The sequence below is a fragment of the Orbicella faveolata genome, unplaced genomic scaffold, assembly GCF_042242905.1.
Source record: "Orbicella faveolata isolate gen_17 unplaced genomic scaffold, um_ofav_v1 contig_13, whole genome shotgun sequence".
Lineage (NCBI taxonomy): Eukaryota > Metazoa > Cnidaria > Anthozoa > Scleractinia > Merulinidae > Orbicella > Orbicella faveolata.
In genome coordinates this window covers 9,830,001-9,842,996 of record NW_028301540.1, presented here as the reverse complement: position 1 = coordinate 9,842,996, position 12,996 = coordinate 9,830,001, and the positions used below count along the sequence as shown (strand labels likewise).

At 40.7% G+C, this 12,996-nt stretch overlaps 2 protein-coding genes across 7 annotated transcripts in view; both read left to right on the top strand.

The window, feature by feature from the left end:
- LOC110050097 (uncharacterized) overlaps positions 1-2,487 on the top strand; it is a 56,803-nt gene extending 54,316 nt beyond the window's left edge. For all 5 annotated transcript variants that reach the window (XM_089284550.1, XM_089284549.1, XM_089284548.1 and 2 more), the window contains 3 exons: positions 377-843; positions 1,293-1,449; positions 1,725-2,487. In XM_089284550.1, coding sequence (XP_089140676.1) covers positions 377-843; positions 1,293-1,449; positions 1,725-1,753 — 653 coding nt within the window. In that variant the 3' untranslated portion in view covers positions 1,754-2,487. The remainder of the gene's footprint in view (positions 1-376; positions 844-1,292; positions 1,450-1,724) is intronic.
- A 3,468-nt stretch (positions 2,488-5,955) lies between these two features.
- LOC110050092 (uncharacterized) overlaps positions 5,956-12,996 on the top strand; it is a 50,075-nt gene continuing 43,034 nt past the window's right edge. For both annotated transcript variants that reach the window (XM_089284546.1, XM_089284545.1), the window contains exons 1-5: positions 5,956-6,343; positions 9,107-9,259; positions 9,564-10,133; positions 10,929-11,495; positions 12,205-12,771. In XM_089284546.1, the coding sequence (XP_089140672.1) occupies positions 6,271-6,343; positions 9,107-9,259; positions 9,564-10,133; positions 10,929-11,495; positions 12,205-12,771 (1,930 nt within the window). In that variant the 5' untranslated portion in view covers positions 5,956-6,270. The remainder of the gene's footprint in view (positions 6,344-9,106; positions 9,260-9,563; positions 10,134-10,928; positions 11,496-12,204; positions 12,772-12,996) is intronic.

Here is a 12,996-nt window from a genome sequence, read left to right as displayed (position 1 = left end):
AGTACTACTGCTGTCCCCATGCCATGCCGGTAATCGCGCGTTTTCAAATCTCAACTCTGATTGCAAATGAGCAGCTAGACGAGAGATTTCTGTTTTGGGCCTGATTCGCACACAGACGGCAAACCATACGTAAGTGGTGGTTGTTAATGCGAATAAACAAAACAAACGAATGTACGGAAATGCGTTTTACCACACAGTTTGTGCGAAAATGTAACGAACGCATTACACTGTTCGACATTACTAATGTGCATCTGAAAAAAAAAACCCTGAGAATTTCCTTTTCATGAGTATCTTCTCTATTAGGTTCTTAAACGCGAATCCCGCAGCTTAGTCCTAAATAATACTTATATAAAGTGCCACTGTGTTGTTTCCACAGGACCCACCATTCCATTTACAACAGGCGCTCCAACCGGTTCTACATGCGCCGAAGCCTTTGACCTGGGCATCGCAATGGATTCCTCCGGTTCCATACGAGATGGCAACTACCAAAAACAGAGGAATTTCATTAAGGGATTAGCCAGTAAACTCACCGTTGGGCCTCGAAACGTCCAGCTAGGTCTTATTGTTTTCAGCGATGTACCAATCATGTCCATCAGATTTGGCACGCTTAGAAGTACCGACCTTTTCTCCTTTACTGCAGCAGTGGATGGCGTGCCATATTTTCGCGGTCGCACTCGCATAGACAGCGCTCTAGAGACGGCTGCCAACAACTTGTTTCCCGAAGGACGTCAAAGCCTTGTACCTCAGGTGTTGTTGTTGATAACTGATGGCCGTCAATCAAACGATCCTGGGGCGATTGAGTTGGTGGACGCCGTGCGACCGTTGCGTGATCAGAGCATTAAGGTAGTTATGTACAAAATTATAATTCAGCGTGTTCTTTTTAGCCTCCGAAAAACACAGGACAAAGGGTCTGCCTCGATTAATGGATTTAATGGGAATAAGGGGAATACTGTTGGATAAGTCTATAACGGTTGTACCTGCCCTATTCATCATTCATATGCTTGTATTTCCAGGAAAACACAACCATCTAAACCACTTTGGTGTATTTCCACCCCATCTGCCCACCTCTCCTCAGCCCTTCACCAACGTTCTATGATATGATGTGATAAATGTTCTCTGTTTCTTCCCTTCATGGACCAAACCCCTGTGTAAGTCGACTCGTTGTCCGATTACCACGTGTTTGTCACTCGTAAGACTGCTCTCCTCGTTGAACAAAGCTCATTTATTTATATATTATGTTGCACGAAACAAATGGTCCCAAGCTCTGAGCTAAATAAACGTTACTCTCACAGGTTATTGTTGTTGGTATCGGTGATGATGTCGATAAAGACGAGTTGAGGGCCATAGTGCAGAACCCAGTAGATGATCTCTTCCTTGTCGAGTCATTTGAGGACTTAACACGATTATTGGATAACCAGAAGCTTACTGAAGCGTTCTGTTTTCCCACACGTAAGTTATAAAGATACTACACTAAGTAGTGTTAAAAACACCCATAGATAGATATTTTTGAATGGTTAATTAAATATTCCATTTTCGAATCCCCTTCGCCAGACTAATGTTGACATATTGTGGCAAAGTTGAATAGAAAAGAAATCGACACTGTGTTGTGTATGGGGAAGGGAAAGGATAGGTGAAGACAAAGACCAATTGTTAGATGAAATATATGGTGAGCAAAAAAGTTGCGAGCATACAATACTTAAACTTTCTATATTTTTCCCCTTTAGGTGGGCGCTTCCAAAGAAATCGATCGTGAAACAATATGGAGGTGTTTGTGAAAATGTGTACATCTGTGATGTAGAATAAATATGAGTAACAAAAATATAAGCGTTCTTTTGCTAAGTTGTTTGCTATAGAAAGCTTTTAGGAAGTAGTCGGCTATTAACTTATGAATATTATCTCGCATAGCAACTAGCCACTTTTCTGAATTTTGGCAGCTGTCTTTTTTGCTGCGTGCCATTTCCTAGATGTTCAATCGCGTGCTATGATTATCGGTTCCAGGCTCCTACTTGTTTCCCAAGTGGCCGACGAGCTTGTCATTATTGGCTTAGTTAACTTTAATAAAAAGGTTTGAAATTTGTGCCGCGGATGCCTTTATTAGTCATAGTTAGAACAGTTTGTTATTTCCTTTTTTATCAAAAAAACTTAGTTAGCGAGGGGTCTCGGTTCCAACGCTCTAACGGAAATCTGTTAATAATGCAAATAACGGTTATAAAAAAGACTATCGGACACTTCACTAATATATTCTCGGGTCAGAAAAATCTTTGAGGCATTACTCGTAGCGTTAAGAGAAACATTTCAAGGAGTCTTATGCTAGATATGAAGCTCTCGGAGTTAACACTGGACGTTTTCCTCTTCTGTATCCGGAGAGGGCTACCTTTTAGTTATAGAGACCATAGCAAGCTTCCAAACTGTCTGAGTAGAAATAAAGCTCAATTTATTAAAATTAAAGCAATAAATATGTCAGTGTCGTTTGCCACAATCTGTAAATTCCAAAGAAGTAATCTTTCACTCACAATGGATAGTAAGATGATATCCGAAAGGGGGGGCGAGAGTAATCTACAAAGTTTTATACGGTGGGGCTCCGCGCCGAAGTTTAGCCCTTTTACCCTTTCGTATACCATTTTTTTACAGAAAAAGTACCCATCTTAATAATAATAATAACAATAATAATAATAATAATAATAATAATTATACATTTATATAGCGCTAATACTATGAAATATTCGAAAGCGCTTTACGTGAAAAAAACGAAGAACTTTACATAAAAAGAAGCTAGCAAACTATAACAAAGAACTATAAAAAGGTTCCACCCCCCCCCCCCCTTCACATACCTATTAAGAACACTGTATCCCTTTTCAAAATCCTTGGAATGAAGTTAATGAACAATATCATATAAACTTTTGGTCTTCGGCCATCGTAGCTTGATTAAAAATATATAACAAACAGCGGTGATAAACATTTTAAACTTTTGAAAATGTATGTTAACTAGCATACGAAACGTCAAGTTCATAAAACGCATGTTTTTAAAATGTTTATCACCGCTGTTTGTTTCATATTTTTAATGAGCAATACTACGATAGAACATCAAGCATTACCAGCAGACATGTTAACCAAACAAAACGAGTATTATTAGTACAAAAAATAGCCAAGGGCTAAGCACTGTCGTAATTCAATCCTCTGGTGGAAAAATTTGTAAACAAAACACACAAAAGTGCCTGTCCCGAGCAAGCTTGATCAATAAGATATTTACTACAATGCTGGAAAAGTTAAGGAAAAATGCCACGAGCAAACCATAGCACGAACTGGAAAGTCATGGTTTTGTATGTAATTAACGTGAGTGTAGTTGCAAACTACCATAATACACGTAGGTCTATATTTAGACAAAAAGGAAGAAACTTTTGTGATCATACAGGGTTATTTGTCCTGCTTTTTCATAAAATGTTGAATTAACACGCAAGTTACGTGAATTAGATTATTTATCTCGTCGTTTCTCTAAAGTCGCCTCATTCCTCGCGTGTCGCGAGCGCAGCTCTCCCTCTCGAGTTGTCTCGCATCCTGCGAGTGACTTTAGATTCCTCTCGAGTGATTCCTCGCCTCTTGCGAGTTGCGTCGCGTTCGCCTCGAGCGTGAGGATGACAGAATTATACCATGAATGGGATACACTAGGATAATAATCTCCCCTGTACATCGTGAACTAGTAAGATCTAGCGCATTATCTCGCGTCTTTTCACGGTAAAGAGTAACCTTCAGACGTGAGAACAAACGAAAATCGCTCCGCGCAAGTGCGCTTTTATCGCAAATCCGACTTGCCGTTTCTTACGTGTTCAACGCGAGCGTCATCGATTAGTCGACGCTGATAGTCATCACTTCGTGTGATAGAGTTTCTACCCAATAAACATAACACAGAAACACTATAGCCAATGGGTTTATTTCCTGAGAGGCGTAGGTGCTTGTTTTAAATATAACACATCATATCTGCACTTAGCTTGAAGTTGGAAACTTCTGCTTCTGTTCATCAATTCATAACAAAGAGGTACTTGAACCTTGGCCTTTCTAGTCAGCGTGCTTCATCTCTGGCAATCTTCCACAGAAGGTTTGTCGGAATAACCCGCCTTTCTTTCCTGCGCGTGAGCCAATTATATTGAAACCACATTCCTCGAACAAGATTGATGTTAAAGACGCAATCAAGGGAAGCAATAGGCCACCGGATGTCAACAACACGGGGAAGGGAACTAACATATAAAAGGAAAGGGATGCTCGTTGTACCTGTTTGGGCTTTAAAAAGCAGAATCGGTATCTCTTAGGGTGTTCAGTCTCGACATGTCCCACAGCAGGAGCTTTTGCGATACCTTTAAAGGGGTTTTGAGCTACAAAAAGTCAGTGTCGGTAATGTGTTGCTTTAGAATTGGTACCTCGTAGGGGTAAAAAAAATTTCAAGTGACCGCCACAAAACAGGGTTCTTTATAGTGGTTCTTTTCAAAATTTCCGACGAGTAGCCCCGTCCTTTTTATATGGGAGTGCCCCCCCCCCCGAGTTAAAAATTGGCAAATGGCCTTAAAATCTGACATGCCCATGGATTTACCCTAAAAGCTGCTCTATTTTGACGCTTTCTTCTACCTCAATGAAATAAGGCAGCTACCAAGTTGCCACACCTATAGTTGCGTTAAAACGATTCACGTGAACACGCGCATCAAGTTGTTTTAAAGAAGACACCGCTAATGAGATTAAAACTGTTCGCAAAGGATGCTTTAATTATTTTAATCCACTTAAAAATTAAAACCCCTAGAGCAATCCTCTTCCGTTTTATTTTTAGTCTTCCGGATTACTGCCAACTAGGCAAATTTTCACGTACGAGTTTCGCACGAGGACAATATTTGTTAGACAATATTTCTTACTCTATGTACGGCGAGCGTTCAGCTGCTGTTGATTGCATGATCAAACATAGGTCATTGGTCCTACTCTCTAAGAGTATTACTGCTACTCCCCAGCCCTTACAGAATGATTGGGTAGGGCGTGTGGGCCGCTTCCCAAAGCCTTAAACCCTAGTAAGATCAAAATCTGCGATTTTCCCTACACCATATTTATGACCTGAACAAAAATTCGATACCCTTTATAAGACCTGACACTCAATTCAAGACTAGAGTGCAAAAACCAAACCCTATTTGAGACCAAAATGGCCAAAATCGATACCCTATAATTTCTGACCACTGACGGCTAAATAAACCATACCCTTTGGGGCCGCACATACTTACATGGGCCATATAAGGGAATACCCCCGCCCTCCCAAGTCCTCTGATGCCAAGAGGCAGATAAGGCCATAAAACAGTAACAGTAGAAAACTTACCTAATAAGTGTATACAATAAATAATGCTCTCTAACCGGCAAATTTGTTTCCATTGATATAAACTGAGAAGTACCTTGTGTTTATTGGTCCATTTGTCCAACCCTGAACTTTATAAACATCGAAAAGGTTCTAGCATACTCGTGACGGCAAAAACTAGCGGAAACAGAACTTAAGTTCCTATACAAAAAGCACGCGCATTTATTCTGGTGATGACTAGAACAAGACTGCGCTGTCATCAATGCGATCTTTAAAGTTGAGAAGGTGGTATATTTTCACTCTCGAAGACGTAATAACAACATTCTTATCATATGACAATTGCTATTGACATCATACAGTGTTACACTTCAGGGGTGCAAATTAATCATTTCCCGAGAATTTCTTCTGATAATTGGTTCTCAATTCATACATGACTTTGAACAGGAGATGCTTGTTTGCGTCTATATCGTTTTCGAAATAAAGCCCTAGTTGTAAAGAACTTATTTAACAGCTAAAACCGTTTATGTGCAGCCCACCGCTTCCGTCCAGCCCCCAACATCGCAATCCTTTCGGTAAAATGAGATCATCAGGCTTTTCGAACAGACGAGATATGATCCTTCGTTAAAGGTGAAAAGGTGAAACAAAACTATTTCTTGGTTATCGCGTATTACTGCGCTCCTGGTGGATCGACAGTTTCCAATCCTCTGTTTGTTTGATCCCATTCCACAGATAGTAATTAATGCACGGATCTGGCGACCTCCGACAGCTGCTAATCTCACCGCTGGTTAAGTGAGGAATTTCTCCCGAGGTTTCTTCGATAAGCCGTTTGAAGGAACTGTCACAAATCTGCTATACGGAACACACGAATCCTAAATATCTGTTGTAACTCTGCGAAGATTGGATTTCTGGAGTTGTGGATGAATTTCTGAAGAAAAACGACTACCGAAGCGATGAAGACACCATCTGCTCTGGTCAAGACACTGCTATTGATTTTTATCACACTCCGGATCATCGAAGCGCAGGGTAAGTGCCCATTCAGGTATTTTATGACTGAGTAGTTCGTCATAAACAGCACATGACAAATTGTCTGTAAATTTTATAACTTGGATTCTGTCACTGTAGAAGTTGACGCGACATAAAATTAAATCAACGTTTCGAAAGATCTTGCAATTGCATCTGGCCGTCGATTAGAGCAGCGGATTCGTCTTTTATTTAGATCACGAGGAAATATATATAAGCTTATTTATGACGGCTTCAGCTGTACTCTGATCACAGAGATTTTCTTTGTTGTGTTTTCATCTCAGTTGAAGGTGTCAACGAGCGGCGAGAGACGAAATCGCAGCGGTTTTCTGACCTCAGTAAGTCTCAAGGGCGACTCAAATGTACCTGTTGTGTTTCCAACATCTTCGGTTTCTCACGGACTTAAGTTTGGTAGCGAGTCCTATGAATACTTTGAACCACAGCGTAATCTTTGTTCTAAATTAAAGACATGAAGGAATGCAATAAATCTGTGATTAACTCTCCTTGGGACACCAGACCTCCAACGCGTGCTGTTTCGCTTTAAGTATACTTTTTTGTTTGAAATACCATATAAAAAAACACCCTAGAAGAGTATATCACTCTCTACAAACCGTAATTGACGTATTCGTCCGCATTCGATGTTCGAGTAGCCTCCGACCCTCCGACGCAGAAGTTCTTCTAGCTCGTCACGCAATTTTTCCTCCCAAAAATTGCGTGACGAGCCATTAGATCGCCTGAGAGGAGGCTAGTGTTTCTTAATAAATGATTCAAAAGTTATGATCGGCGCTTTTCTTCAACCTTTTCTGCCAGTTAAACTTCAACTTCGTGCGGGAATTTTGTTGAATTGGTGGTAAACACTTATATGGGATTTAAATCTTAATCTTTTAATTAAGATTTATTGAGTGGTTACTTTTGGAGCGCTGAAACTCCGTCACGCAATGTTGCGTGACATAAGGCCTCCCAGAACTAGGATTTTCTTGGGGAACACCTTACACTCATGGTTCATTTATTGATCCTTCTCTGTTACTAATAAGTCACGTTACAGGTTGAAAATATTGAAATAATGTCGGAGTCAATTCCTGTAATGAGAGTTTGGCTTGTTTAACGCGACGTCTCAAATTTAATAGACTACGAGTGGTCCCTCTTTCGCTTGGTCCGTTGTGCGTGACGCGAAAGAAAACCGCGAGAAAAAAATGCCCGCACGAAATCCTGGTCACGCGGCCATTTTTTTCTCGCGATTTTCTTTTGCGCCACGCACGACGGATTAAGCGAAAGAGGGACTACTCGTAGTGTATCTCAAATAGGCTCGATTACCAGCCGCTGTTCGGGATGAGGAACGAAAATCGGACTGGAGAGAGCGGCGGAAATCGACCCTACGCCTCAAAAGGCAGTCAAAAATCACTGGGCAAAATCAGGACTGAGAAAAATATTCCCAAATCACTCCTCCCCTTACTGAGACTTCCTCCAAGATGTTTGTTGTTGATCATGAAAAATACTAATCTCCATTTGGTGCAAAAATATATAAACAGCCTCCTTTGGGCGCGAAAATATGTTTGGATATATATCCGCGGTCGTTATCTGCTCCGAAAACTGTGAGTTTCGTGGAGCAGATAATGTTCAAGGACAAATACCCGAGCATATTTTCTCGCCAAATAGAGGCTATGATGTTTACTATCCTTCAAATATTTTTCGCAACACGCGGGATTTTTTGAAAATTAGGGAACATCACTTGGATATTCCCCAGTTTTAGCTGGGGCATATTCATTCACGTGACGCATTTAGACCAATCGCGTGCAAGCGAAAATATTTGATGGATTATAACAAAGATACTTGTCCATGGACATTATATTTTTCGATATGCGAACAGAAAGGAGCTTTTTTGCCGGGAGACCTCTTTTGCAAGCTGTTTTTATCGCTTTTCAATAAGATTTATCGTCGGTTCCAAACGTTTTGTTATGATGTGATGATTTCCAGTCCGTACCGCGCGCTCTCGAAAGTTTGTTTACGTTTTTTGTTGAACATTTCGCGACTACTTACATGAAGAAAGTTCAAAGATTCATCTCAACCGCCATTATGGACGCGAAGCTTTATGTTTCGTTCTTTCTCATATCACTTGATGAAACAAATTTGCAGCTCTAAAAATCAATGAAGCAGTTGGAAAAAGAATTCGAAAGGCCTCAAAGTAAAGGTGTGTGGTTCGTAACGAGTATCATCGATTCGCATTCCATCGAGTGAGACTTATAAACATTAGGGTGCTGAGACTGCGCAGTACGGACTGGAAATCATCTTTAACAATTTGATAATTGGGATTAAAACTAAACGCGCGATATTAAAACAAACATTTTCAGAACTGGGAAAAATCAATTGTAACTGAAGAGGTTAATCTCCTTTGCAGCCGTTATACGCGCTGACTGCAAAATAGATTACATGTAGGATACTTTCGGATATCCCGTAACGTTTTCAACAATAGCGTGGGAGAAAAGTTTCTGATGACAATAACAGTTCATGTTGACGCTGTCGTTGCTGCTATTGTCGTTGTCGTTTTTTTTTTGTTTGTTTGTTTGTTTGTTTTTCCTTTTTTTGTTGGTGAAGATATTTTTCTTTCAGCTGTTGTTAGGTGTTTCTGCATTCTGGTCCCTAGCAACCGAGAACCTTTATTCCCGCTGCTGACTAAAAGAATCACGGCATGTGGGCACGAGAATGATTTTTTTTGTGTGTCACTTTTGATGATGCTGTTGTTTCAGTTCTTGTTGTTTTCGTTTACAGTTACAAGTCGGATAAGGTTTGGAGTATGTCCACCAGTCCCAGAGCGAACTGACTGTCCTTCATTGGTTTGGGATGACTGCACTTGCGACACTGACTGCCCTGGCACGAAAAAGTGTTGTCTTAATGGTTGCAATTATGCATGCCTTGAAAGAGGTAAATATGTTCACTTTCATCAATCAAGTGTGAATGACTTATTTTTGTATTATCAAGCGCATACCCTTCTTTCCTGGAGCCTAGAGAGAGATTAAAAATTGCGAGAGCTCCAAAAAAATTCTCTCTCCAGTTTGCACGCGACAAGAATGCGTAGAAAGCTCTTCGTACAGAAATGCTTGCTACGCAAACTATCGTTTTCGTTTTTTTTTTTTTTTTTGGTGCTTTACTACCTGATTCTATGCTTATTAAGAGCGGTTGTGAATTGGTTTTCTTTCATATGTGGTTTTCCTTTCTTTCTTTTAAGCCGACGGAGTATCTGTCAGAAACAAAGCTGATGTGGTCTTTATAATGGACTCGTCGGGAAGCATTGGGCCCGAGGATTACAATCGCGAAAAGGAATTCGTCAAAGATCTCACGAATGTGTTCCGCATCTCTCCGACGGAGGCACGAGTCAGCACGATCATATACAGCGACGACCCAAAGCTCATGTTCGACTTTGACACTTACAACGACAAACCAAGCATTAACACTGCCATAGATAACCTGGAATATTTAGGCAACAGAACACGCATCGACAAAGCACTGGCACTAGCAATGGAGATTTTTTCCGCTTCTCGTCCGTCCGTACCGAGAATCGCTTTCGTCCTCACCGACGGAAAACAGACAGAAGACTTTGACGCGAAGCCGCTGGACGTAGCGGTCCGACCACTACACGACCTGGGAGTTCAAGTTTACGTCATCGGAATTGGTGTTTACATTGACATCAATGAGTTGTATCTCCTCACCAGAAGACGACAGGACGTGTTCTTTGTGGACTCTTTTGAGAAGCTTTTACAACAGACATATCGCATTGTGAATCAAATTGACAAGTACGGTGAGTTGTTGTTTGAATTGCTGTGGTTGTATTCGTTCTTTTTCTATTCGAGAAGCACCATAATAGCTGATTAACTTTAGAATTATGACCATTTAATCGTAAAAAATAGTAGACACTTCGTTGCTTGCTTGCTTTGACGTTAATTGAGCACACCTACGGCTAACTAATGACGATATGTTCACTATCAGCAAAAAATTAAAAAAAATTTGCACCAAGAACCAAACTTTGTGCTTATGCTATGCTGAAGTTAATGCAACATCAATTCAAATGTCGCTACATAGTTTAGCCTCTTCTTCTCATCAAACTCAGCACAACGGTTCTGCTGAAGTGACTGCTCTCTACACATTTGATGCTTCTCCGGGAGTAGAGGCAATAGTTTAAGCTATGTCATCGTATTTTTTATAAGTCATATTCTACACGTACAAAATTACTTTCACATTGTAGGATCAAACTGATTGGTAAAAAAAAAATATACCAAAATTAGATCAACCCAAAATTATCAAGCATGGCCCCGACTATCAGGGCAGAATGAAGAAACTTGAAAAAAATAGCCATGTTTTTAATAGACACTGTCCGGGTCCAGACTCTTTGAAGCTAAGATTTGAAAAGGCTGTTATTTTCATCTCGAGTTGAATTCTTTACTTTCTAATAAAAGGTGAAAAAACGTTTGAAATAAAGCTAGCTACAACTTGACATTAATAAATATCGCCTCGCATACAGTTGCTGCTCTTGACACGTTATTCTCAATTCTCTTGTTTGTTTGTTGGGTTTTTTTTGTTTTTTTTTTTGATGCAGATCCAATCCCGCCTTTGGAAATCACAGCGGACATGTTGTTCCTGCTTGATTCTTCATCAGCGGTACCCAAAGCAAATTATGGAGAGGAACTGAGTTTCCTGCGAAAAATCATTGGGCAGTTCGAAATATCCCCTCGCTACGTCCGAGCTGGGATAATCCCTTATGGAAAGACCGCAGAGTTGGCGGTGCCACTTGGTAGTCGAACGACCAACGAGGCCATCAATCAATCCATCAGCTCGCTTCCTTACATTGACGGCAACAAGAGAATTGACCGAGCTTTAAAGCTGGCCTACCAGACATTTTCTCAAGCGCGACCGCTCGTTCCGAAGATTTTGCTCATTTTCACTCATGGAGGTCAACTAACAGATCCTGGGACCGACTTAAGGCCACCTGTCCAGGCTCTTCGCGGTCAAGGTGTCAGCGTGTTTGTGATAGCTATTGGGGAGGGTATCGATTCTTCGAGGCTAAATCAGATTGTTGGAGGCCGTAACATCATCGAAGACAAATCTCAAGAAGCATTACAGCCATATCTTTCATCTGCAGCTAGTTACATAAGAGTGAATTCAGGTAAAAATGCCACCGCAGTTTTTTTTTTCTGACCAGCCAGTCGTAAATCCCACATCATGGGAAGTAGTCCGACGTTTATATCAGGGATATAACGAGGTGTCGTGTATCAATCAGGACTTCGTGTTAAAAAAAAAAGCATGAACTCCACTAGATTAGCCTGGATAGTAGCAGTATATTTTCTCTGGTTGGATTGATTATTTCCCATTTATGATTCTCTTTTTTCAAACTTCAATATTTGTAACCTAGCTGGCGTGTTATCGTAGACTCCGTCTCTGGTTATATGCATGTGTAAACGCACCATTCCATAGCTAAGTGTATTTTCACAATATACCAGTATTGTGAAAAATACAGCCAATCAGAATACAGGAATTCCGTGTTATGCTCGACGGTATTGCACCCAAACATCCCATCGTGCGCTGCGCGTATGTGTTGGCCACAGTGTTTTCTATAGCATGGCAGAAAAAGGCTCAAATGTATAATGAGATACACGTGACCCGTGGGATACTCTATGGTTATACCACTCCAAAGCGTTTCAAAACTAGTATTATTATATTGTTGTTGATGTATGACTTGTAAAGGTAGGTTACGGGGACAATTCGTCACGTGACTGTTACAAACAGCGCATTAAGAAGCTTTTGCTGATGGATTTGACATACCGTAAGTCGTATGTCTAAGAGCTATCATTTTTCTTTGTTTTTCAATTTTACAGACTTCTCAACTCCATTAAGTAAAGATACAGGTGTCGTTTTCCTGTTGGACTCTTCTGAGGAGGTAGAAACGAACGACTTCAAGAGGCAGAGAGAGTTTGCGATATCCTTAGCGAAGGCTTTCAAGGTTTCTGAGAGTGGAGTTCGTGCAAGCGTGATAACATATGGCAAATACAGCCGGCCAAGTGTACAATTCAAGGACTCTACGGATTTTGATGAGTTTCTGGAAGCAATTATGAGAACCAGCCAAATTAGAGGACCGAGAAGGATAGACAAGGCATTGGAAATGGCTGTTCGCATGTTCAGATATCACCGACAGCCTGCACCGAAAACTGTTATATTATTCACGTCAGGTCCTCAAGCAACCGACGTTGACCAACTGAAAGGGGCTAGAGAACAGCTTGAAAAGTTGGGTACCCGAATCTATGTCGTTGCCATCGGCCCTTCAGTTGTCTACCGTCAAGTTGAGGGACTGGTGAACAGTTCTAGCGATGTCATACAAGTTCCTTCGTTTATTGCATTGCAGTCTGAAATTCATGCAGTTGGTAGGCATGTAAGCCTTCAACAAGGTAAGCTACGTACATTTATCCGTGCTAGACGCTTTAACAGGAGCAGAGACTGGCACTAAGTCAAATAGACAGAGCAATCTCCTTTTTCCTTCTTCTTCTTTTTCTTTTTCTCTCTCTCTTTTTATTTTTTTTTTTTCAAAGAGCGAGAGACGAAATGAAGATCACTCGTTTATTCTGATTGCAGAATGAACAGAAGATCAAAGCCCACTTACTTTCTTTAAGCTC